This window comes from Halichoeres trimaculatus, unplaced genomic scaffold (assembly GCF_033239565.1).
Source record: "Halichoeres trimaculatus isolate MK-OKI-2021-1 unplaced genomic scaffold, fHalTri1.1 fHalTri1_scaffold_10, whole genome shotgun sequence".
Taxonomy (NCBI): Eukaryota; Metazoa; Chordata; class Actinopteri; order Labriformes; family Labridae; genus Halichoeres; species Halichoeres trimaculatus.
Genome location: NW_027437187.1, coordinates 10893595 through 10921097, shown reverse-complemented (window position 1 = coordinate 10921097; position 27503 = coordinate 10893595). Strand labels below are relative to the sequence as shown.

The 27503-nt window shown below is 39.5% G+C and overlaps 1 protein-coding gene across 1 annotated transcript; it reads left to right on the top strand.

Moving 5' to 3' along the window:
- Positions 1–511: 511 nt before the first annotated feature.
- parvaa (parvin, alpha a) lies at positions 512–27503 on the top strand. The gene is made up of 13 exons (XM_074678249.1): positions 512–877; positions 9909–9998; positions 10292–10362; positions 12017–12119; positions 12296–12436; positions 15623–15738; positions 15882–15940; positions 19894–19913; positions 20032–20093; positions 20376–20444; positions 22421–22522; positions 24922–24994; positions 26558–27503. Exons 1-13 carry the CDS (start codon positions 742–744, stop codon positions 26632–26634), a joined length of 1119 nt encoding a protein of 372 aa, XP_074534350.1. The 5' UTR covers positions 512–741; the 3' UTR covers positions 26635–27503.

Here is a 27503-nt window from a genome sequence, read left to right as displayed (position 1 = left end):
TTCACTTTTTTCAAAATCAAACTAAAGTACAGAACTTGAGGGAATGCATTTAGTTGCGTTAAGTTACCATGTACAAGATTAGCACTGTGTCATGCCTTGATTCTGGGAAAGAGACAGTGGACCCAGGGAAGGCATGACAAGTCATGGAGGCCCCCATTGACTGGGTTTGCCTTGGGCCCCCAATCCACTAAATACGCCCCTGTACAATAACTTGTAAAATAAAATCTTTTAAATTGTGGCCTTTTGGGACTTGCATACACTTCACGTCAGGCGTGCATCGAGCCTGATACATTTTTTCTAAAAATTTATAAGTATGGTATATTTTACTACTACTCTTCACACAAGTTGTTACTGATTTGTTTTTCCTTTTGATAACAGTGGCTCAGCATGGCCTCACATGGAGTCAATGTTTACATGTATTTATTTAACACTTTTTAGCAGCTCCTCTTCAGCTGCTGTGGTTCCTGAGCATGTCCACCAAGGACTTCCCGCGGTCAGCCCCGTCCTGCCTGCTCTGTCCTCCTCTGCGCCACACAGAGGAAAGAAGGAGAGGAGAGGAGGAGAGGAGAGGAGGGGCCATTCACTCGGCCAAACTCCGACAGAAAATGTCTGGAATTCCGTTTCCGCTTTAGGGAGTGGACGGTGATTTTTTTTCTTCTTACTTGACTCTCGAAACAACTTTGCACTCCGCGTCCACACACAGTTTTCTGTCTCTCTGGGATTAAATTAACAGCGACGACAATGGCGTCTTCGCCCCAGAAGTCTCCGTCCTCACCGAAATCTCCGACACCCAAATCCCCGTCTTCGAGAAAGAAAGATGACTCTTTCCTGGGAAAACTCGGAGGAACTCTGGCAAGGAGGAAAAAAGCCAAAGAAGGTAAACAAAAATAACTTTTTGCCAAATTAAATGAACAGTTTTCTGCTGGTTTTATCCGCTGTGTGGTGACACTGTTTCCTGAAACTTTTATGACATAACTGGAGTTTTGAAAGTGTCCGCCTGCAGCAGGAGCTGGAGACTTTAAAGTTAGCGACGTTTGGCCTGTTGGAGTACTAAACACGGTCTCAGGAGCACAGTATCTGACTTTGATCTTTTTAATCCAGCTTTGGAGAAACTCTGATTTGAGGCGTGGGTTTGGTAGAGTGTGTTTTCATGGCCGCGGGCTGTCTGTTCCCATGTAAGGCATTGAGTCCTCTACTACTGTAATAAGTGAGGAATGAGTAAACACAGGCCGTCACTGACTGAGGCAGGAGGCTCCACTCTCACACACACACACACTGTGGAAACACGGTGGGAAAGGCTGATAGGTTCAGGGCCATGTTATCCCACAGCAGCACTGGAGCTCCTGAAAACAGAAAGTTGGAACACAAAGATATTTCACATTGAATATTTGTCTAAGGAAGTCTGCAGACTTCTTTAAAAACTGGGCTGGGAAACCGTTCATCTTGTTGTAAAAGTTAAATAGCTGTCAATTTCAGCTAAACAAAGCTTATCCAGACCCGAAAGCCTTGAGGTGAAATAGAAAAAGGGATGGGTACCTTCCATATTTGAAATGATAGGGTACCTGGCAATCAGCATCGGTACTCAATGCTACCAAACTTGTGGTACTTTTGTGTGTGTTTATGCCTTATTAAGTATTGATTTGTTTGGTGATTAAATCTCAAAGTTTTTCAATTTCACATATTTATTTATCAAGTATAAATTCACAAAGCTGTGTTTGAGCTCAGCATGGAAAATTGCATCCTCCTCTACTTGGGTACCTCAACATGGTACCGTTTGATTCTACGTGAATCAGTACTCGGTACTACAGATTGTATTCGGTTGGTACCTATTTAAGTACCTCATATGGTACCCTAAATAGAAAACAGTGCAGTTGTCTGCTTTTGTATTTTTAAATAACTATTATAGGTAACACAAATTTGGAACTAGGCCTGCACAATATATCGTTTGAACATCGCCATCGCAATATGCGAATGTGCAATAGTCACATCGCGCATGTGATGCGACTATCGCATTTCCCTCATTTATTGGAGAAATGGAAAAAAAGCAACTGAAATTGAAACCTATTCTATCTTGTACAGAGACATGGCCTCCTGGATCCCTTTCATATACAGCAATCTTCATCATTCACAGAGAAAACCCCCTTAGACTGGATTAAACTGTATTATAAGAATACAATGGTGTCATTGTAAGTCAACCAAATTCTTCCCAAACAGAGCTATTCAAGTCATCTGGTGAAAATTATTATTTTTTTGATATCGCAATAAATATCGCAATATATCGCAACCCCCCAAAAAATCGCAATGTCAGTTTTTTCCAATATCGTGCAGCCCTATTTGGAACTATGTTTATAGAGTGTGTTCAAAGAAAAATCATAGGTGTTGGATTTTCAGTGTTAGAGCTGAAAGTATGACAGTGAGTTATATTGAGTTTTCTTGTGTGTCTTTCAAATATGAGATAATTGATGTTCTGTTCAAAAAGAGCTATTGTTGAATCAGGGAGTTAAAGGGGCTGTGAGGACCTTCCAAGTGATCTTGAGAAAGTCTCACTTCTAGATACATATCTGATTGTAATCCACAATTTTAAATGAGATTATCAGTGACAAGGTAGGTGATTTCCAAATGCTATTTCTCAGCTTTCCTCTCAGGTTGGACAAAACAGGATTTATTTTTGGCTAGGGATAGGCACCAGATTAGGTAGCCTACTTCTATAGGTAAAGACCAAATTCCGTCAATACTACTGAGTACTGAGTAAATCACATGGTGCCATGTTTTGGTACATCCCTGTGACCATGAGAGAGTGGAACAGCAGGTGATTTTTCATGCTGAACATGAACAAAGCTTTTAAGTTTATGTATTCTGAAATAAATGTGTTAAATTGAAAAACTTTGAGAATTAATTACCAAACAAATTAATTTATTAACATTGGTACCATTGAGTACCAATACCGATTGCCAAGTGCCAGGCATCTGTACCCATTCCAATTCACGGCACGTTGAAGTCCCCATGACAATACCACATCAGCCGACCAGTAAAGTTTGGTTGAAAGGGGAGATCTGTGTTTTTCTCTGCTGAAAACAATTTCTTAAATTTATATAATGTAGTAATGCTAAGTGCTGATGCTGGACTGGCAAAGTGACAAAGGACAGAAAAGCAGAAGAAAGTTAAACAGGAGAGTAATAGACCACGGGCTAAAGCATGGGATAAGCTTTTTGTGATGATGTGCTTTAAAACCCACATGCAGCAGTTGGAGGTTGTAGTTGGTAGATGAGCACAGGTAAGACATAACCAGGATTCACTAATGTTAAGCTTATCAGACATGTCTAAGAGCACCAGGCTGTGAGAAACACTAAATATAGGCTGCTACTGAACTACGGTACAAACCAAGTTTGCTTGTTGTCACATTTCAAACAACAGAGCTACATCTCTTCAAATATGTACACTACCTCTAAACTAAACTTTATCACAACAACAGTGGTTGCAAGTGCTCATGGGAAACAGAGTCTTTATTCAGGAAAAACACTAGCTTTTCCAGATAGGCCTCACAGCCAGGTTATTTGCACCGGTACCGATCCTGGTGTTGGGTACCGGTCCAGTCCAGCCCTTTAAAGCTGGATCAGTGTCATTTGGAAGGGGCTAATCCATGGTGCTGATTCAGGCAACCAGCTCTATGCCTTTTTTTAACCTGTGCTTTTGTCCACTTGGTTTGAAAAGTTTCCTCTGATGCACTTTCTTTGTTTTTGCTGCATTACCAGTCTACAATCCATACACATTTAAATCTTCTATAGTTTAAATGAATATTAAATTCAGTTGTTCCATATGTACTCATTTTTTGCCTTTTCTCAAACATTACCAGTGTGATCCCACAATAGGGCATGCAGGTCAGTGTTTACAGCCTTTTGGGGGGGGGGGGGTTCGGCAGCGTGGGGGGGCAGCACACAAGCAAGTCTTGCATCTTCACAGAGAAGGCGCTGGAACTTGCCATGCAGAATGAAGGCTGTGTTGTGTTTTCCGCGAGTTGTCTCGTGCGGAAAACAGACACACGAGATCAAGACAAACACGTGCTTGTTTGTATACGTAAATGTGCGCACGTGTTTGTGTGTCTGTGAACACGCTGCAAGAAACAGCGTGAGGAGAAATGTGAACTTGACGATGTATAACTGCATCCCGTCATGTAAACTGGATAAATTGCATAGGGCTATCTAGTCTGTTTAGGGATGGGTACCTTTTACATTTGAAACTATATGATACCGATGCCCAGTACCTTGCAACCGGTACCGGTGCTCAACAGTACCAATTTTCTGTACTTTTTGTGTTTAAGTGGTAAAAAAATATCAATTTGTTTAGTAAAAAATATTTAAAAAATTTAATTTAAAATATCTATTCTTTAATATGTATGTTTTAAAGCTACAGGTGTTAAATTAACACTGCTGATTTTTCTGTGTAACTTCCCTTTAATAATCAACTACAGATCCAATATGTCTAAGTATCCTGGTTTCTGATCCGGACCTTATTTCCATAACTTTTACTTTAGCAGCCAAACTGGGAGCAGGAATAAGATCCCAATGAAAGCATCATGACTAACAGCTCTGCTTGTGAATTCATCTGATGGATTTTAACCACCGAAGAGTGCGATAAAGATGGTTACCATGACGTCTCCATCTCAGTTACTAGACTCCGGTTATAGCCATGATGAGAAAGGAAAATACGGAAGGATTGAAAAAGGATGACATTCATTGTTTGAATCCAGGTTTTATCATCAAATGAGAAAGGTTGCTTTCAATTGGATGATTACTTTGTGTCATTCAAGATGCTGGAGCACAGCTGTGCCCCATTTTATGCCTTTGTCTACTGGACATGCATGCAATCACCTTATACTGTGTGTTGTCTTGTGTTCACCACACATACACACAGGTCCACTGAGTGCAGTGTGTGTGTGTTTGAGTGTGTGAGTGCTCTGGGATTTAATGGAAACCGTAGGTTGGTGGCTCTTGTCTTGAGCATTGATTAAATTTAAGTCCCTGTGACGTTTATAGCAGTCGCTGTATGCGCTGAGTAAAGAATGGATGGCCTGCCAGATTAAACGTGAGTAACAGTGAGATAAAAAGATGAATAAAGGGCGTTCAGGTTGAAACAGAGGACAGTAGGGACAGGCTGTTTGATTAGAAAGAGATGACATGCTCAGGTTAGGAAACATAGAGGAGCTGCTCTGTATCCACATGGACACTAACTGTGTCTGTGTGTAGAAATAAAACCAGAACACTCACATTAGTTGAAAAAAGAGGACTGAGAGTTTCCATCATTGTCAGTTTGGGAGAGACTTGTGCTTAGCTTAATGAGGTTGAGCTGCAGGGGAGAGCGCGGCTCCTGTTAGCCAGGAGACGATGCTTGAATCTGGGGGACGGAGACACACAGACATGGGCTGCGGAGCGCTCTGCCCTCCAGGTAAGGCACAACATCAGCATGTTCTTTTCCTCTAAGTGAAGACATCACACAGAAAGCATGCACTTGATGGCTGCATCCATTGCTGTGGCTTTCATTTGTAGTTGTCGTTATTTAACGGAGTGGGTAGATTTGCATTTTATGACTCTGGTCCAGAGGGGGAGGAGTGAAATGCAGTGAGGACACTGAGGACGTCTGTGGCTTTTCTTCATGCTGTCTGCGCTGACTTCAAATACAATCTGCGCTGACCAGGGGAAGAATGTGTAAACAAAGTTAACAAAATACTGTAACTAACACTAAATCATAGCAGACGTGTTAGACTAACCAGTAAATCAAACAGCTGGTTAGGAAGATGACTACCTCATCGTTTCACTACGTGTCACCACAGCACTTCTCATATTAACCCACTGGGTCCTCCTTGTTCATCAATGTAAAACACAAGATGACTACAGTCATATCACATCATGTTGAGGAGCTATAAAAAATACATGTTCCTGAAAACACAAACCATTAAAAATGTTTCTTTAATTTTCTGCTTTCAGGGAAAGAAACATTTCCTTTGTACCTTTGAAAATAAATAAATGAAAATGTCTCACTACACATGAGCTGTGCACGTTTTGTCAGGTCTTTGGCACGTTCCTTGAACAGAAAAATATGCTCTATCACAAGTTACTTTTTTACTAACTTGTTTATTTTTGTTTTTGAAATTTTTATTGATCTTGATGAGACAGTTAAAGTACATACTATTTATTTAGTAACAATTCTTGAGGGATTTCCCATCACATTCAGATCTTTTTATCTAATCACAGCAGTCAATGAATCAAATGCACAACATTCAGAGGAAGAAAAAATTGTGATCTTTGGCTTTAAAGACTTTGTGAGGACTATTAAAGTGATCTTGAAATAGTCTCACTATTATATTTCGGCCTGTTCAAAATCAACAATTGTGTTGTTGTTATTGGTAAATATTATGTCAGTGTCTGTGGTCAGTTCAGGTTTTCCCACAAGAACATGAATCTCTTTACTGCACATAGACCAAAAGTCCCTTTGATGACACTTCGCCTGAAAGAAAAGTTTAGCAGTAAGAAATGAGTTGACCAAGTGACACACAAGATCTGTCCCCCTTTTTTGGAGAAAGGGTTTCTTGTATTTGTTTTGATGGTGACCTCTGGAGCTGGATGGACAAAAAGAAAAAGGACAGAAGAGCAGAAGAAAGCTAAACAGGAGAGTGATAGAGAACAGGCTAAAACATGGGTTCCCAAACTTTCCTATGCCAAGGTCCCCAAACAGCATTTGCTTCTGGCTGGGGACCCCCTTTGGATACAGACAGTGATTCAAAATATGTAAAGAAATACCAACTTTAAGAACGTATTTTCTAACTTTTGTTCACTTTTCAATAATTATTACCTTTGTTTAGAACAGGAAATTGTGAATAAACCATAGCCAGACTCATACGAGTGGGTTGTTGCATAGGGAAGAGGGCGATTCAGGGCTTTGTCAGCCACGGTGGGGTACTCCTTTCTTCCATGTAGTCAGTAGTTAGACAGGGGAAGAGCCTTAAAGTTCAGTTTAGATTTTTAAATAGTTTTATAACAAGCAAAAAACTCCAGGTTTAACAGGGATCATGACATCATCATGTCAAAGTTGCAGCTGTCACACAAGGTGCAGTTGGGTACAATCGGAAACTTAAGGATCTGACGATCATGGCACTTTACGTGTTGTTTGTTGAGAACAAATGGTTGTAAGAAAAAAAGAAACGAAATAAAATAAAATAAAAAAGCAGGATTTTTTCCCCCTTCCCTCCAATCTTCTGAGGCCCACTGGTGCCCCCCCCAAGGGCTGTGGCTTCCACTTTGAAAACCACTGGGCTAAAACACAGGTTAAACTGTTTGTGATACTGTTCATTCCAACCCACAGTCAGCAGTTATTCTGCAGTGGTCTTTTCAAACTTGAGAGTCTATCAATAAAATGAAGAGTGAGGTCACGTTAGCTCTGCTTGGTGAGGCTGGAGTCGGTAGATGAGCACTGGTAGGACAGAACCAGGATTCACTAACGTTAGACTTTACATTGCTGTAAAAATACAATTAAATCTCAGTATTTCTTTTATTTATTTTTTAAATCAACATTAAAGCAGGACTGGTCAGAAAATATCAATAATCATATTCACATTTAGGCTGAAATACCAGATAGATCTCTGGTGTCTTTTAATCACTTCATTCAGCGCTCCACTCACCACTGACCAAAGTCTGTGACCAAACCACAGCAACCTCTGCCACTTGTTGAGTTGCTCTGACAACATTACTCCTGTTGTCAGTTGTTATAGCAACCAGTCCTGTCAGGCTGGGCCTCCAGCTTATCAGGTCATCCCAGTGTGATCTTGGAGAAAGTAGCAGGTTTGGATGTGGGTGCTTTTCATTCCCCGGTCTCTCATGAAATAGACTATCACAGTCCTGCTGGACCACATAGCAGGGATCAGTGTGAAGAACCACACTTTAGCAAAGCTTTCTGACTCCACTGAACATTTCTGACACCATCTCACTTACAGAGTAATTGATTTGAGGTTTGGCGGTCGCTGACAGTTGTTTTTTTACTCAGACTTAGAAACGACTTATCTACAGGTATGGCAAAGAGGCTGTTTGGAAAATAGTAGCTGTTGTGTAAATTGTATATAAGGGGTGGGAGAAAAAAAAAACTTTTTCTGATATTTCAGGATTTTTTGTTTGGCAACATCAAAAACGTGATTCTTCAATGTAAAAAATGTTTTTTTCCAAATGCAAATTCTTAATTTCAGTCTTTGTTTATAAACTGGATTGGAAAACGTTACCACTTTTCTCCAGCAGAGGGCGAAATGTTTATCGCTGACTCACGTGATGTGCAGTTTATGTGAAAATATGGCTCCTGATATCGTCTGTAAACATTGTCATCATCATTTAACATTTTTTGTACATGGTCTGGTGTTCAAAAAAACAAACTAGAAATCACAAAAAATGCAAATATCGAAGAATCGCAATTAAAATCAAATCAGCACCCCAAAAATCACAATAGAATCAAATCCTGAGAACAGCATATTGTCCCAGCCCTATTGTATGTGCTGTTTGACATGTACTAATGATAATTCACTGAAAAAATAATTTTATGTCTCTTCCACTGTACCTGTAGACGGTCAATGCTGATGACTCTTATAAAGCCGGGATGTCCTCACAGCTGTGTCAATGTTGTGATGTCATGTGCCACATCTGTCATGAAGCCAATATGTTTCCTGTGTGCAGCTTGCAAAAGAGTATGTGTGCAGTGCAGTTATGGATGGTGTTGATTAAGAGGCAGAGGCAGAGAAATGCACAGGATGTTCGCTCCATGCGCTCATCACACATACACGGTCAGAGTCACACGCACAGATAAGCAGCGAAGCCGTCTCCTCAGGTATCTGACACACTGAGAAGAACGGCATGCTGGGCCTCTGTACAGCCCGCTGAGAAGCAGGAAGCAACAGCAGTCTGTGTCTGCAGACATCAAAAGGGTTTCATCGAGGTCTCGCTTAAAGTTGACTGTGAGATTAAGGTTACATTCAAGGAGCTGTGGACGATATGCTGCTGGAAAGTTTATTTTGGGAGCAGCTCTGTCTTTGTCACAGTCTTTCTCATTTGATTGATTGGCTGTTAAGGCAGCCTGAGACAAAGACCGACCTGAAAGCAAATAATTGTTTTCTGAGGCACCACGACTATTTTGACAGATCTTAATCTTGACTGATTCAAATCAGGCCAATCTCAACCGTTGGAAACAGTTACCCTGTCACAGAGTGTCCAAACAAACTCTGGGTCTTTCGTTTTATGTATTGTTTTTTTAAACAAAAAAAAGTTGCCATTTGATTTAAATGCTGTAGTTCAGCCATTATTAGCAGTTTTATGAGCTCTTTTATCCCATGATTGACAGATTTGTGCAGAACATTGGTGATCCATTTACGATCAGTGTTATAATATGTTTGATCTATAGTTACAGACCAGACTTTGGATCATATTATATGTATTCAATCTTAAATGCACCGTCTTAGTGCAGCAATTACTCAACCAAACTGCTTCTAAATAATCTGGGTGAGAACCTGAAAATAAGAAAGATTTTCTGGAAGATGGTTTTATTTTCTACTAACTACATTTTCAAGCTCATTAAATAGATCTTAAGTGTTTTTCTAAGAACCAGACACGACCTCTTGAACTTGTTTTTGTTGAAAGGCTCTCAGGATAGGAATGTGAGAGAAAATTACAAAGTGACTGGATTTCTTCTTACTTTTTTTAACAAGAGAAACTGAAATTATGCCAATTTCTTTTTTCCAATAGTTAAGCTTATTCACACTGATGATAAAGAAGAAACTGAGAATCAAAGTGGATGTAAAGAAATGTTGGAGGGCTGTCTCATGACATCTTTGTTTGTCTGGTCAAACAGACTGATGGGTTGTGTGTTCCTCTCTCTTACAGTGTCTGAGCTTCAGGAAGAAGGGATCAATGCCATTAACCTTCCTCTCAGCCCTTCACACTATGAGCTGGACCCTGAAGACACCATGCTAGGTAAATAGCCTCAGTTCCTGTCAACTTTAATAGAGATATTCTTTAATGTTTGCTCAAAGGACGTAGTTGAATTTTATACTTAATAGGGTTTTTGACGTTATTTATATAGCACTATTCTAGTCTTTTAACTACTCAAACTGTTTTCACTGCTAGTCACATTCACCCATTGCAAAGCCTGTTTATACCTATAGGTATAAGATTTATTTCCAATGAATTATTGATTGAGATTATATTTTCCTTCACTCGAGAGAGTGACTTGAGTGTTTTTTCCTGTATTTTTTTTTCATTATTAGAGGAGAATGAAGTGCGCACCATGGTTGACCCCAACTCCAAGAATGATCGCAAACTGCAGGAACTCATGAAGGTAAGGTTAAAACTGTCAATCATAATTTAACTTTCATGTGCATTGTTTTGTAGTTTTGTTATGTGGTATTTGGAAAAATACACTCACCGACCACTTTAGTGGGGACACCTGTCCAACTGCTTGTTAATGTAAATTTCTAATCAGCCAATCACATGGCAGCACCTCAATGTATTTAGACATATAGACATGGTCAAGATGATCTGCTGCAGTTCAAACCGAGCATCAGAATGGAGAAGAAAGGTGATTTAAGTGACTTAACGTGGCATGGTTGTTGGTCTGAGTATTTCAAAAACTGCTGATCTACTGGAATTTTAACCCACAACCATCTCTAGAGTTTACAGAGAATGGTCCCAAAAAGAGAAAATATCTAGCGAGCAGCAGTTCTGTGGGACAAAATGTCTTGTTGATGCCAGAGGTCAGAGGAGAATGGACAGACTGGTTGTAGCTGATAGAAAGACAACAGTAACTCAAATAACCACTGGATACAACCGAGGTCTGCAGAAGAGCATCTCTGAACACACAACACGTCCAACCTTGAGGCAGATGGGCTACAGCAGCAGAAGACCACACCGGGTGACCCTCCTGTCAGCTAAGAACAGGAAACTGAGGCTACAATTCACACAGCAACACCAAAACTGGTCAATAGAAGATTGGAAAAACGTTGCCTGGTCTGATGAGTCTGGATTTCTGCTCCACATTCAGATGGTAGGGTCAGAATTTGGCGTCAACAACATGAAAGCATGGATCCATCCTGTCTTGTATCAACGGTTCAGGCTGCTTCTGGTGTAATGGTGTGGGGGATATTTTCTTGGCTCAAGCCTGTTGGCACAGCCTCCCCGAGTATTGTTGCTGACCATGTCCATCCCTTTATGAGCACAGTGTACCCATCTTCTGATGGCTACTTCCAGTAGGATAACGCTCCATGTCATAAAGCTGGAATCATCTCAGACTGGTTTCTTCAACATGACAATGAGTTCACTGTACTCAAATGTCCCCCACAGTCCCAAGATCTCAATCCAATAGAGCTCCTTTGGGATGTGGTGGAACGGGAGATTCTCATCATGGATGTTCAGACGACAAATCTGCAGCAACTGTGTGACGCTATCATGTCAATATGGACCAAACTCTCTGAGGAATGTTTCCAGTACCTTGTTGAATCTATGCCATGAAGGATTAAGGCAGTTCTGAAGGCAAAAGGGGGTCAAACCCGGTACTAGCAAGGTGTACCTAATAAAGTGGCCGCTGAGCATATGCACAAGGAAAGATAAATAACAAATGAAATTTAAATTGACTCTATCTAATATCTGTACTCCTGCTGTGTTGTGGCGTTTGCATTCATGCTGAGGCTTTTGCAAATCGTCTGACACCTACTGGCCACGGTAAATATCCTTTAATAGTCTGGTAAGCAAACCCCAGTAAACATGACTACTTTAAGGCCATTCAACACTCTGCGCTGGTTCAGTCACAGAGGCTGTGCCCCTCAAAGCAGGTGGTCCAGGTTTGATTCCAACCCGAAGTTCCTTTGAAATTCCCCGTTCTACCCAGTTTCCTACTCTATCTTATTCAAATTTCTTTCATATATTTGTTTTAGTATATTTGTCAATATATTACCTTTAGAATTGAAAATAATAACTCCCCTTTTCTTCTCATATAGGTGCTGATCGACTGGATAAATGATGTTCTCGTGGGGGAGAGAATCATTGTGAAAGATCTTGCTGAAGATCTGTACGATGGACAGGTGCTGCAGAAACTATTTGGTAAGGAGTTGGACCATACCATTGCTGCAGGCATTAGCTTAGTTGTGCATTTAGTTTTTGGTCTTTATTCTATTAACAAACAGTCCTTAGCTGTAATGATGTTTCACTCACAGTGAACTGCAGATTCCTCTCCTGCTTATTAACCTGAACCCATCTGTTTTTGTCTTGTGTTTCAGAAAAGCTTGAAGGTGAGAAGCTGAATGTGGCCGAGGTGACTCAGTCAGAGATTGCCCAGAAACAGAAGCTGCAGACTGTGTTAGAGCGAATCAACGACTCGCTCAAACTCTCCACCAGGAACATTCGGTGGAATGTCGATTGTAAGCATATCTCTAAATACGTATTTCTCACTTCTTATTCAACTTTAATGCATTAACCTTTAACCAATGTCCTTTCCATTTGAGTAGACGTGCTTGGAGTGTCTACATCAGGCTGTGTTATGTTCTCATTCAGCCCAACTCAGAATGCCTCTGTTTACACCCCAACCTGTATTTCTTTTTGCTAATCCTGCACCAGCACAGGCATCAGTTAAAGTCATCATGTAAAAAGAAATCTAAATATAAATCTAAATTATCTAAATACATAAAAACTCCAACTTACTTGTCCTGTTGGTTGTAACTAGAGATACACATACTATTTACAAAATGCTAATAGTTGTAATGCAGATGATATTTAGGCTTATTGCTGTTGCAATAGTTACTTAAAAAATTCCCTGCTCTATAAATAATCTATTGAATAATCAAAATGATGCACTTAAACTTTGTTTTTTCTCTCTCAGACAGCTGCTCTCGACTCAACACTCTTAATACAGTTAGGTCAATGAAAATACACCTGAGAAAACAAAAGAAAGTGGAGTAAAGAGGGAATAGGCTGGTTGGGAAAGGAGAATAACAGTATACAACAGATATCCATGATAAATAGATACATGGACTTCATTTTGTTAATTGTAGCGAATCTGCAGCAATGGAAGGACAGTGCTAGTAAATAAAAGCAGACCATTTAAAACTTCAGACCAAAATGGAGCTGCAATAATTAGTCCACATAATCGACTACGTTGACTATAAAAATTAATTGATGAGAGCTTTAGCTGTTGAAGCATCATATTATTGTTTTTATTGATGTTGTTATATGGTGAAATGAAAAACCAGGTGGTAAATGCTCATCTGTGACTTCAGTTCACTGCATGAGGCGCCACGTTAAAGGATACTTTTATGGGAAAAAATCGCTAAGTTCATACATAAGGAAGGATGAGGAAAAATCTCTGCACCTCAACAGCACTGCGCACTGACGGAGGCTCTGCATCTCTGGTTTGGACTGACTGACAGCTCCCGGTGTTTAATGCCTTATGAGTCTCCTTCACTCTCTGTTACAGACAGTTTTTCAGGATATGAGTCACATACTAGTGTCAAAACTGCCATAACTTTTTAAAAATTAGGACCTTTATCTGAAGGAGCTCATTCACGCTCATACAGCACCGGTCTCATCGGCAATGATTTGGGGAGGTGGGCATGGGCAAAGTGAAAGGGTCTCATGCAGAGAAGCAAAACTCAACGTGTTGTCATAGAGAGCTGGGAGACAATAAGGCTGTATTAGACAGAGAGCAAAGCAAGCCCCAATAAGCCACTAAACATTAGGAAACAAGCACAAAGTCACTTATAAGCGGTCTTGCCAAAACTGCAAACAACATTTCATTTCCTTGTTACCTACTCACATGACACAGGGCTGACCAATCAGAGGCTAGAACCTAACTCTGCAACACACTGGTTTAATCATAAAGGTCTGCTCATTTTGAAGGCCAAATTAGGTTGAAACATAAATAATTGTGATTAATCAAATAATTGAAAAAATAACCAATAGATTAGTCTACATCAAAAATAATTGTTAGTTGCACCTCTAGACCAAAATTTCTTTAAATCAGCCTCAGAAAACAGTGAGTAGTTTGTCAGTCTTCTGTTGTCAGGCTGAGCGTTCACCACTATCCTCCCGTACAATTACACAACAACACCTTTTGTTTGCTGAGCTACTGTTTGATGTCTCCCTGTGATTACCTCAGCTGCCTCAGAGCGACAGGACCATGTGACGTGCTGGGCTGAGAGCAATTACTGACTGCCACATCCTGTGATACATACAACACTTCAGCCAGACTATTTACACTTAGTGCGTCTGATAAACAAATATGTCATCAAGGCACATTTCTTTTCATCATCACAGATTAAATTGTACCTATTTAATTTACACAAATACAGGTCTTGTGTTACCTGCCAAGGTGCCATAAGGAGTCAGAACATCAGATGAGAAAAATAAAAGTAGACGCTCCATGCCAAGTTTTTTTTATATAACCCCTAAAAAGACTTTTTTTTATTAACATACCTGTCTGTCCATATTGGTATGCTACTTATTGAGCTCCAAGCTTTCAAATGAGAATTCACAAAGCCCTGCATGTCAGTGGAGCTCTTTACAACTCCTTCGACAAAACTCTTGGTCGCGCAGGAAGTAAGGATCATAGTTTTCTGTCTCCCTGCACACTACCTTGTACCTACAGTGTGTCTTTAGCTTTATCAAATGTTTTTTTTTCAGATACAAGATGTATAAAGAAAAATGGAGGCTGGGAGAAGGAAATGTGGGTGTGTTTGAGCAAACTGCTGTATGAGCACAGAAGAAAAATGGATTGGTTGAAAGAAACAGAAATCTTTTCGGACAAGGAACAGAACATTTTTGATGGAGGCCTAGAAAAGAAGAGTTGTATCTGACGAATTCATTTGAAACCTAATACTATAACATTCTTGGACGTAACTCTGGTTAAAGCTTGTCCTTGAAAGCTCTTGTGTGATGTTTCTCTGTAAATGGGAAAGAGCGCAGTGAATGACATGGTATTTAATTGATTTTTCTGTCCTTTTATTTGGATTTCTTTTAATCAATTAACTTTTGTTTGTCCCTATTTTCATCCCTCCATTCTCCAGTCTGTGAATAACCTATTAGGATGCTCTTATGCAGTAGGGATCTAATAGGTTTTATGAAGGTCTTAAGCTTGCTCTCTGTGATTTGCCAGTGCCATTGCTTACAATCAAAGGCTTCTTTGGGCACTTAATTGATTGAGATTGTTTCGTGTGTCCAAAGGTAAGTCTCATTAGACACGTCACTCAGCATATGTGACTGAACAAGATCTTTGTGCTTGAACACACATAAGAGCTTTTTTCAGGTTAAATCATGCGGAGAAACTTTTAGTGTTTGCCTGTTTTCATCTGATTTAAATTTGACTTTTGAATGGTGTACTTCATTTTATTGAAGGTATGTGACCTTGCAACTTAAAAGACTTCGGACTCTTATGTCTGAGTCTGAATTTTAGAAAAGAAATAAAGCATTTGTCTTTGTACTCGCGCTGATCTACACATGTGCAGAAAGGTCTGAAAGAAGCACAAATAAATAGTAGTGGTTAGCTCTGATGCACCATCACTTTGTTCAGTTCCTCTCAGTATTATTTTGTTGTTTTTTTTCCTCCATGGTAGCTGTTCATGCTAAGAGCATTGTTGCCATCCTGCACCTGCTGGTGGCGCTGTCACAGCACTTCAGAGCACCAATCAGATTGCCAGACCATGTGTCGATTCAAGTTGTCGTTGTCCAGGTGGGTGTGAAATTACTTTGAATGCAGAATAAAACAGAAGATGAGTTTTTATCCTGTTACTTATGCGCTACTAAATGAATCAAGTCAACTTTAGTAAAATACAAACGTTAAAAGTTTACATTTTGTCTTGTCATGTCTTATAGAAAAGAGAGGGCATCCTTCAGTCCAGACAGATTCAAGAGGAAATCACCGGTAACACAGAGTGAGTACTCTAATCCACAGAGAAGAGACTGGTCTGATTCACAAAGCTAATTGCATCCATGGTATTTCTGTGCAGAAATGCCTTCAACACTTTGCAGCCCTGTTCACTGTACTCCGGTTTTGCACCTGACTGTGACTGAGATGAGCTGTTAGCATCTCCGATCTGTGCTGTGACGTCTTATCCTGACGACATCAGATCTACAGAGAAGAGGGGGGAGTTCCCACCACTTTATGTGGGAGTGGATTCGGTGACAGAAGTGACATATTGTCACGGTGCTTTGGGTGTTTAGCTCCAGTGTTGGTAAATTAGGGTGTTATTCGTAATGATGCTCATTTGAATATAAAAAGAGCTAGTTTTGCTCTTAATGAATGCTTAATGGCTCATTTAAATATAATCAAACAACACTCGCTCGCAGAGACTTGGTTTGCTTTGCAGAGATATTTATAGAGCGTTGAACCCTTTGTGTGTCCTTTCTAAATCGTACAATGTCTTTCCGGCTCATTTGCATAGTTTTAATGTGCGCAGTGGCCTCACAGCTCTTTCCCAAACTAGAGTCTCAGTTGTCTAACTCATGTTTACATGTAGCAGTGTAGTTGTAGCATGTTTGACTTATCACTGCCAGAGCAAACAGAATATTTTGACCTTTTGTTCTTTTGTATTGTCAGAAAATTTCATTGGATTTGAAGCTGAAGGTTAGATGTAAGCAGTATCAATGAGAGAAGCAGCAGGTTTGGACAACATTACAGCTGAAAGCTTCTTAAGTTGTGGGCATTTGGTACAACACACATCAGTTCAGCAAAGTGTCGGAATTACTTGATGCAGAAATGCTGAGATTCAGCTGTTCAAAAATAGTTAAGGGTAAATCACTCAGAAATCTGCTGGACAGATATTAGATAGTCTACTTATAGTTAAAAACTTACCAGATTAATGACTTCCTTTCAGTTTATCAGATCAAGTCCTGTGGCTTAAAAAAATAGGAAAACCAAACAATAGAAAAAAAGGCAGTGATTAAATTCTGCTTGGCTATTAATGGCCCTTATATATAGAATACAAGCAGCAACCTCTGGTCTAGGAATATGAGATAAAGCTGAAGTGCTAAAATCTGCTGTTTCTCGAGTGTCGGCTTGGGGTTGGCTCTGAAAGTACCTGAAGACACAAACACACTAAGCCAGAAAAAAAGCTGTTTTCAAAGCAGAAATTAACGTATTTACAGCCTGGTTCAAAAAAACGTCTCCTGTCTGTGTCGCTAATTTCACTATCAGCACACACTGTATGGGGGGTAAATTTTTTTCTGACCCGGCCATTTAGAGGATATTAAGATTCCAAGCTTGCCCAATCAGAGGCACAGCTCAGGATCACATGACTGACAGGCGCCCTATAGCTGTACGCGATGCCCTTGCCACTACCAATATGGCCGCTATAGCCGATGTGCTTCATTTACCGTTTCAGAAACAGACAGGTGACGTCAGGGAGACTACGTCCCTGTAGGCCTGTCACGATAACAAATTTTGCTAGAGGATAATTTTCCAAAATATTATTGCCGATAAACGATATTATTGTCAATATTATTTTGATTTTTTCCATTTTTTTTCCATTCCATTTTCTATTTTTTCATTGATATAATTATGATAAATGGGATAATAAAATGAGTACACCAAATCAAAATCAAGAAACTTTAATTTCTTAAGAGTATTTAACTGTAATTAAAAGGTCAGGATCTTTTAAATAAGATAAATTAAACAAAAAATATAATAAATTTAACAAACAAGAAAGAGAAAAAAAATATACAATGAAAATGAAATGGACTCTCTTTTAGAAAAAAAACACATGTCAATGAAAATAATTAATACTAATCAAAAACAATAAAACATAGACCCTGTCTCTAAAGAAAAAAATGAAACTCCCCCCCAAAAAAAACAATAAAAACTGTAGCCTAAATAAAAGGGAGTTTATACAGTTCCTGAATTGTTTGTAACAAGTACTTTTTCCCAGTCAATCCGTACTGTCTGTCAAACATTTTTAACATTTCTGGCTTTCAACCGTATTGAAGGGCTGCATTTCTTTGGCAATGTAGCTGTCTTTGAGCGCCACCATTTGGTGCTTTTATTTCTATTTACTTTGCCGACCAAAAGCCTCAGTAAGAGCCGATTGTCAAAGAACAAGGATCCGCTGCACCTCCCCTTCTTCTTCTTCGTCGCCACTATTTTCAAACAAATGCGACATATCAGCTCGTTGTTGTTCATGAGCTCACACTTTGTTCATTCTGATAAAAAACAAAATATTCCCACACTGGGACTGCGGCAGGCGGCTTAAGAACTGTGTCTTTCGTGGCATCACTCATATTAACGTGTGTTTCCTCCTTACCCCTCAGGACGCTCGCTTCAGCTCCCTCCGTGTGTACGTGCGAGCAGCCCCGTTACAAAAGATGCCAAAGATCGCATTTTTGACAGATGCTCACTCGGCTATAAATCCGCTATAAATCCGCTATAGAACCTTTGCACCCCAATGTTAGGAAAGATAGACGTAATGAGCCATCTTCTCATTCAGCCTCTTTGGTCAAAAGAGAGGAGGAAAACAAACATGCATGCACGTGTCAGTTTATCGAGGCTGACAAACTTACCGAGGACGTTTTTATTTATCGTTCGGTGAATCGATTTATTGATTATCGTGACAGGCCCATATTTTACACAGTCTATGGTAGAATAACATGACATAGTTAAGCATAAAAACATAGCAAAGCACAACATTGCATAACACAACAATACAAAGCATAACTAAGCATAGCATAATGCTTTATGCTTTAACATAAAATTACATAACAAAACAGCAACCCAACGCAACACGGTGTAATGTAACATTGCATAGCATAGCGCAGCATAAATCATGACAGTAGGATTAAGAACCATGATAGCACTTGATACAAAAACTTTGAATATCATCCTTTCGCAAATCTGCAGCACACTGCTTTCTCTGACTTGAAAAAGAAATGCACTGCTATTAATATAAAGGAAGTCTTAGAATAGGGACATGTGATGGCACCCTTTGAAGAATTAGACAATTTGAAACAAGCACAAACCGACTTCTCTACCTGGGAGGCTGTCCTGCAGCCCGACAGCAGCAGTGAGGGAGATAACAGCAGGCCAACAGGCACAGGCACAACATTTAGTCATGGTAGATGGATACACTGTTAATAACACACACACACACACACACACACACACACACATGCGCGCTCTCATGCTCACATACACACACACTCTTACGATCACAGTGGAAATACGGTTATTACCCCACAACCAGGACCATTGCCCAGACTTGCCTTGCTTTGCCATCACAGATTACACTGTGAACATGTGTGAGAGCTCTTTGTGTGTGTGCGTGTGTGCGTGTGCGTGTGTGTGTGTGTGTGTGTGTGTGTATCATTTCTTGCTGGCCTGCCCACTGCGATATGTCTTCCTCAGGGGACTCTCACACTGCAGTGTTCCCTGTCCTCCAAAAGCACCTGACCCTTTCCAACAAAAACATCCTCCACACTGCTAACACTGTTATAATAGACTAGAGAGACCCTCCATTCCCATAGAAAGCTGCATGTACAGACAGGCACATCTTTATTCATTGTATCAATACCCAGCAGTTTTGTTCTGCTGTTGAGATTGTTGCATTGTTTCAGTGAGCGCTCATTGTGAACATCCCTGTAGTGATACCCGTGTTATTTGAATACCCAATGTATGCCTCTGTTATTGTTAATCAAATTATAATACCATAACAACATCATTGTTTTCTCATTTCTGCAACATTATCCCTCCATTCGGTACATTCCTCTGTGGTTGAACTGGAAGCACTTGTCCTCCATCCTCTCCTGTTTTTCTTTTTAATGAATATTGAAGCTGGAATTGATTCAGATTTGTGGATTTCAAATATTTGTCTCTGATTTCATTCTGTCTTTGTTGCAGGGCTTTCTCTGGCAGACATGGTATGTAGCCATACAGAAGAGTATAATGTGCATGGTGCAATCTTTTCTCAGGAATGTTGACACAAATATGTCCCCTTTTGTGGTGCAAAAAAAAATCTATGTCATTCATTCTCCACAGAACGTGATGCTTTCGACACTCTGTTTGACCACGCTCCAGACAAACTGAATGTTGTCAAAAAGGTACAAAGACTGAAGATGGTTAACCTATTATGAGTTTACATTACTGTTTGTTTTTCTCTGTATGACACTGAACAGTGCCTCCAGTTTTACATCCAATCAGACATCATCAAAAGGTTCAGCTGTTTTGTATTTCATGATGCCTTGTGTTAAAAAGCTTCTCAGTGTCATGTAGTAGATGATTTTTAATGAACATATCAGTCTGCATGTGTGTGTCAGTATTTCCTGTCTTCTTTCAGTCACTGCCCACTTGTTCCAACGTCTTTTGTTTGTCTGTTTCCATAGACATTAATCACTTTTGTGAACAAACACCTGAACAAGCTCAACCTTGAAGTTTCTGAGTTAGACACACAGGTAAATCACACATCTACTTTTGTGCCTTCTATCAGAGAGCTCCTCTACTGCAGTAAAACACCAAGTCTAACAATTCTGTTAGTATTTTGTATTATTATTAATCTAAGGTCAAATATTTTTAAATTCTTAATTATCAGTGTAAATCAATTCTGATCTGTGCCTTGATTTGGGGATCAGATGATCTTGGTGGCTCTTGAACACATTTCATATGTGCTGTCATCGGATGAGATACAAACTATTCCCACCTTTAATCTGCAGCTGTCCCTTTAGCCTTTGCTTTTGAAAGTTTTCTATTGCCTGTCCAGCTGTCCAGGTATCCACGTTACAAAGTATGTTGCCCTTCTCAACTGTGAGAAGGAGGGCACTCTTTCACAACTATGTGCTTAAATAGCAGGTGATACTTAAGGCTCTTCTTACTCCAGAGGTACTGTCTTTAACGTTGACCGTTAATACAAAGCCATTCAATAACCCTGTTCATATCAGTTTCTGTTCAATGGGGTTTGTTTCTGCTTGCCATCCGCGTTACTCAAGAGGAGCCATAATAACAGAACGTTTATGTATAAATCACAGGTTGTTCAGGTATGACGTTTGTGGAATTTGATTTGAAGCATTACTTCATTACTCTTTAATGCTCTATACCGTATAATTCACCAAAATACTTTAGTTCAATTTGACTTGCACTTTATCTGTGTTGCCTCTTGAATTATCTTGCTGCTGCTGCTGAGAGATGCTGCCAAACAGAATTTTGTTGTATTCTGTACAATGAAAATAAAGCTATCTATCTATCTATCTATCTAGCTAGCTGTTGCTTTTAGTGAAATTTTGATGATTTCTTTTTTTGACCTGAAGAGATTTTAGTCTGTTTAAAACAGAGTTTAAAAACCAATACAGCAGAGCTATAGGTGCTTTTTGACCAGAAGGTCCAGGAACTATAAAACACTTCCAGGAACTACATGGTTCCTGTGGCCTTTTGTTTGTCAGAGTTTCCACAGCAGGGCTAAGTGCATTGTGTAATTAGAGTTGGACACCACTGGACCAATAGAGGGCAGTAAGATGAACGTGAAGGCTAACCAGCAAAAACTACCCCATAGGAGGAGACAAACAGGCCGGCATTTTTATTACTGCTACACGTGGGAAGGGGATGAGTGCTGGTGGCAAAGAAGTCGCTGGTTGAAGCAGTTTAAAAAGCCCCAAAAAGTTTTGACTGGAGAAGCACAGGGCTGCTCTGCCGTCTAATAAAGGCATACATACACCTAGGGATGGGTACCTTTTACATCAGAAACCATACGGTACTAATGCCTGTTACCTGGCAATGTGTACCGGTACTCAACAGTACCAATTTTTGGTACTTTTTTCATGTTTATGTGGTAAAAAATATCAATTTGTTTGAAAATATATTTTTTTATTTTCTCAATCTAACATATTAATTCTTCAGTATATAACCTTGCAGTGCTGTGTTCATGTCCAGCATGGAAAACTGCCTACTCGTCCTCTCCCTTATAGTCCCAAGGACATGGTACCTTTTGATTTTTATGTGAATCGGTACCCAGTACCTTTGATAGAATTCTGTTGGTTCCTATTAAAGTACATAATTCGGAACCCATCCCTACATATACCAAAATAAAACTGAAATAGGTTGAATTCTAGAGGACTTCCTCTGTGCCTAAATAGCTGTTTTAAACTCAGTATCCACTGACACGTTGGGTTAAAGGTCTCCAGTTTACAGGGTCACACTTACAGTCCCTGGACAACTAGAAGGTATATCCCCCCAAGCAAAGCTGTTTTCAGGGGTAAATATGTTAACCCCAGACTAAATTTGGACTCTAGCTCATCTGGGCAGAACAGCACATAGTTCTGGGAGAAAGTTCCTGTGGTTGAAAAGCACCTGATGTTTACAAACCAGCTCAACTTGTAATCCATGCACTAACAAAGGCCTCCTCTGTCAGTCTGCTGAACTCTCTCTGCTGACGTCTCAGTTTGCAGACGGTGTTTACCTGGTGCTGCTGATGGGACTGTTGGAGGGATACTTCGTACCACTCTACAACTTCTTCCTCACACCTGAGAATTTTGACCAGAAGGTAAAGTGTCACTTTTTACTAACAGTATGTCAGTGAGCTGAACTAATCGAGGAAGACTGAGCCAGAAACATTTCCTTGTAGCTTGTGTCCTCAACAAAACTGAAAATGGCTCTGAACTGCTAAACTTTGAGCAAACCTTTACAGTGGATTACAATCAGCCAGTCTGGCTCATCTTGGTTGAGAATGACAAATGTAAAAAGTAAATGATAGTCATTAAGAGTTTGGTGTGCATACAAGTAAGAATTAGCCCAATAGATTTTGTTCTTTTTGGAACAAAAAGTCCATTTGCATTGAAATTACTGAACCACTAGAAACACCCAGAGACTTCTTGTAATTTCGAACCTTAGCATGCAATTTTGGTTTTGAATTAAAGGTTTTCATCGTGGAAGATTTGCCTGGGAGTAAAAGTACACACAGTCTCTTTCTCAAAAAAGGTACCAAAACAACTTCTCATTGACAGGCTAATTGCAGTTTATGTGGTTATTCAGTGATCAGTGTAGTTATCTTTACACCTTTGGCCTTAATTTGTGTGAACACAAAGGTAACAGTGTTTTGCCCATAATGTTTTGTTTTCAAAGTAATCCGCTTTAACTTCTTAGCTTTGTTTTTAACCCTATCAGCTAGAGACAGAATCAGAAGAAGTAGCTTTATACTAATTAAGTGTATAATTTTTTTCATTTGTAATATATATATATATATATATATATATATATATATATATATATATATATATATATATATATATATATATATATATATATATATATATATATATATATATATATATATTTATAGAAAGAAAGAAAGAAAGACAGAAATCCTTAAAGGCAGCAGAGGAAAAAAAAGGCTGTGACCCATCTTTGATCCCGACCTTTAGTTTAGAAACCGCTCTTAAATCAACACTTCATTTGTGAGGAGCATCATGCACTCGGAGCCAGGCCTCTCCTCTCAATAGCTTGATAAATGCCATCCGTTTCCTGAGCCCTTTCAGCGCAGAGCCATCTCTGCTCTCCAGTGGCCTCTGTAGTACTACGGTATTCTGAACAGGCAATCTGTGGAGACACCACAGTAGCCTTTTGTTTGGGCCTTGGCCAGCAGCCCCTGCCAGAGCGCCGAGCGGAATGGGCATCCGTGCTACAATGTTCACACACACAGACTCTCCTGGCCTGGAAGAGCAGGCACCATCCCCACAGCATCTGTAATCTCGTATTGCACTGGGAAGGACTGGAGTGGCTCGGGGGCTCAGCTCGTGTTTGTGTGTGGTTGTTTGTCCCTGTGTGTGTGTATGTGTTTGTGTGAGCCTAGAAGCCTATCAATGTTACACCAAGGGTAGCGCGAGGCATCAAGAAAGCACTCCTGCTATCTCTCGGTAGATCTCTATGTAACTCTTATTCTCCTCCATTTTCTTTCTTTGACTGCATTAGATTGCTATGGTCATGCTTTTCACACAATAAGCCCTTGTAGGCAAAGCTTTTAGCACATCACAGCAGGAAGCGCGCACACACACGGATACAATGGGCAGAGAATAAAAAAGATCTTTCAAGTCCTCTGGTTGGTTTCCTCTTGTCTTGTAGTTCTTTTGATGCTTACTGTCGAATAGGTTGAGATGTCTTCGCTGGTTTCTTACATAGAGCATCAGCATGAAGAGGGACTGAAAATCTAATAATCTTTAACTGGTTTACCTGGACAAGATTTCTGCCTCATGGTTTGAATGATGATAGTTACGTCCATAAGATAAAATAAAATGCATCTCTTTGTTGATTTTGTTTTTGGATTATGACGCCTTTACGAAGAGGACTGGTCAGTGGACAGGGCTGGAAACAGGGAGGAGTGGGGGTTGATGTGCTGAAGAGTGAGAATTGAACTGGGGTCTGCTGCTTCATGGCTGCTGCCTTCATGCAATTTAACCACTGAGCTAATCCAGCACCCCAGTCTGTGCTTTGTTTGTTTCTGTCTCCTCGTGCTGCACGTTAGTTGTCCACATTTACCCCATTTTAAAAGTTTCATTTAAACAATTGTGACTGGAGGATCTGGCTTCAGTGTTAGTATCACTTTCTTGGAGTAAGGAGGTTTTTGAGTGACACTGCTGACAACTATCTGTTGATTCATGAGGGAGCAGAGTGTTTGTGCAGCTGCTGAAGGCTTATGGTCTTACAGAACAGAGCCATGTTGTGTTTGCCGACACAGGAGGCTGTGGTCGCATGATTTGAATCAATCCACAGTGTATTGTAGGATTTACCAACCAGTGCCTGAGTGCTCTTATCAGTGAGGAGCTGGCTGTGGAGCTGCATGACTCGTACTTACCTGATTCTGCCTCAATGTGTAAAATTTAGGAGGTGAATATTGTCCAACTGCAGTATTCATTATGGCACCTTATTAACCCGTCGATCTCTCTGCAGGTCCACAATGTGTCCTTCTCCTTCGAGCTGATGCAGGATGGAGGCCTGGAGAGACCAAAACCCCGACCAGAGGGTGCGACACCCATCTCTTGAAAAAAATATATTCAAAAATGTGAACAACAAATTCCTTTGATATGGAAAAACCTTAACTGTTATTTGCATATACAGTTTAACTCAAAAAGATTCAACCCTCCTCACAAATTAGTTTTATAATGAGAATTTACAAACTTTCAACTTTCTGGAGCAAACAAACTAATGAGAACATTTTAAATTGCTTGAAAGAATTGATATTTGCAAGTGATTCCTCCTGTTTCAACACAAAATTCCACTTTTGTGTTGGCATTGGCTAGTTCAGCCTTTCATGACAAGCAGCTTTAGTCCTGCATGAACAGACACCAGCCTCTGGCAGTGGTCCTTAGATTTATAAGCCTATTTCTCCTGAGCGATAGCCTCTAGTTCAATAATATTACTGGGTTTGCATGCTTCAACCACCTTCTTTAAATCTCACCAGAGATTTACTATGAGGTCCAAGTCCATTGACTGTGATAACCACTATAAAATGTTCCATGACTTCTTCTGAGACCATCCTTGCCCTCCACACGATGCAAGTTTCCAGTGTCAAAAGAAGCAAAGCAGCTTCAGAGCATCACAGAGACACCACCATGCTTGACTCTAGCCGGGCCCTTATGAAATAAAAATATATGTACCAATATATTTTTTTAAAATGTATTGTAATATATTATTGATATATGATGATATACATGGAATAATATATGAGGGCACATATACAATATATCATATATTCATGAAATATATTGCAATATACTGCAAAATATATGAATGATTGCCGCTTTCCATATATTGCAATATATTGGAAAATATAAATACTAAATCTCATATCTGGGAATATATTACCTAATATATAACATGATATTTTCCAATATGCTGCAATATATTTTTCTTTCGTAAGGGGGGTGTTCTTATCAACATTTGTTTCACTCTTTCTTAAACAAGCTGCTGCTCTATATGCCCCTAAAAAGTTAAAGTTTTTGTTTTATCACTCCACAGAAAAGAAAACAAAAACTTGTGAGCAAACTTCAGCCACAGAAACTTTTAGTGCTTTACTATGAAAACTGGGGTTGGATGATTTTGAGTGGAGTTCTATTTCCTAATAATTACAATGACACATGGACACCAACATCAGTCAATACGGATCATTCTGTGAGAGTCATGAATAATCACCCCAAATTAGAAAAGATTTGGATGAAAGATTTTTAAGATCCACTAACTCTCAAACTGAAAGTTTGACCTGATGGTGTTGTACAGGAAAGGTCATATCATTACCAAAACCATTAAGGCTCATACTCTTGTGGTCATTAAGGTTGTTAGTAAATTTGAGAGGCTTTGTATGAAAACTTTTAAAAGTTTGGCCTGATGTTGGCGCTAGAGGACAGGTCAACTCGCTGTCACGTGTCTTTATCAAGCAGTTATTTGTGTATTCAACAAACAACCTAATCTGTGCCCAGCACAAAAACTTAGTCAGCAACTATATGCAAACCATTTTGGAAGTGATGATGAAAACGTTAGTTTTTGATGCATGTGTGAGTATAACTGATCTTTCCTCTCCTTCTTTTAGATATTGTGAACTGTGACCTCAAATCCACGCTCCGTGTCCTCTACAACCTTTTCACCAGGTACAGAAACGTTGACTGAAGACGACGTGCAGCACGAAAGAACACACCATAAAGCTTTTCAATACATTCTTCCTCTTTCTGTTTTCAAGGGCTTTGTTTTCATAAAGCTTGTATCACGTCCTTTCTGAAGAAAAAAAAACATAAAAACATAGTTCTAACTTTTTTTCATTCCTGAACAAACAGACGTAGGTTGTGTGTCACAAAACGTTTATGTAAGTATATATTTGACAGCTTCACAATCCAGCAGACACACTAAAGGAGTTGACATATTTTATATTTTTAGAGCCATATTGTAAAAAGATATTTGTCACCCTACACTGAGAGAGTGAAAGGGGAGATTTTATAGTAATTCAATGATACTCGTACATTTAAATTTAAAAAAAGAAAGTGTTGAGCTGTATTTATTGCCTGTTGTGATACACCAGTTCCTTTTTTACTCTCAGTTGAAGTTTTTTCTTTCCTGCGTTTGTTTAGATCAGTATTAAGTGCCTTTATTTAAACATGTGAACACTAAATACTTATAAGATGATGTACCTGTTCCCCTGCTGTCTTAATGCTCCATATTTTTCCATGTGTAGGGGAACATTTGAATTATTTGACCAAAGCAGTAAACACAGAACCAGCCTCTGGCTCACTTGTATTTGTACTCAAACACTCGTCTTATTTTTCTCATTAAGATTCACTTTCATGACATATTTAGTTTGTGGTAATTCATAATATATGTCTCATTTTTGATAAAAAGTAGATTTCAAAGTATTTTGTGTCCTTCTGGGTCTATTTTACATTTCCAATTTACAAATGCACCAAATGTGTATGTTTTGATCTGACAACACGTTCTCTGTCATGGATCAATTTTCTTTCATGTAAAACCTTTAATAAATACTTCAC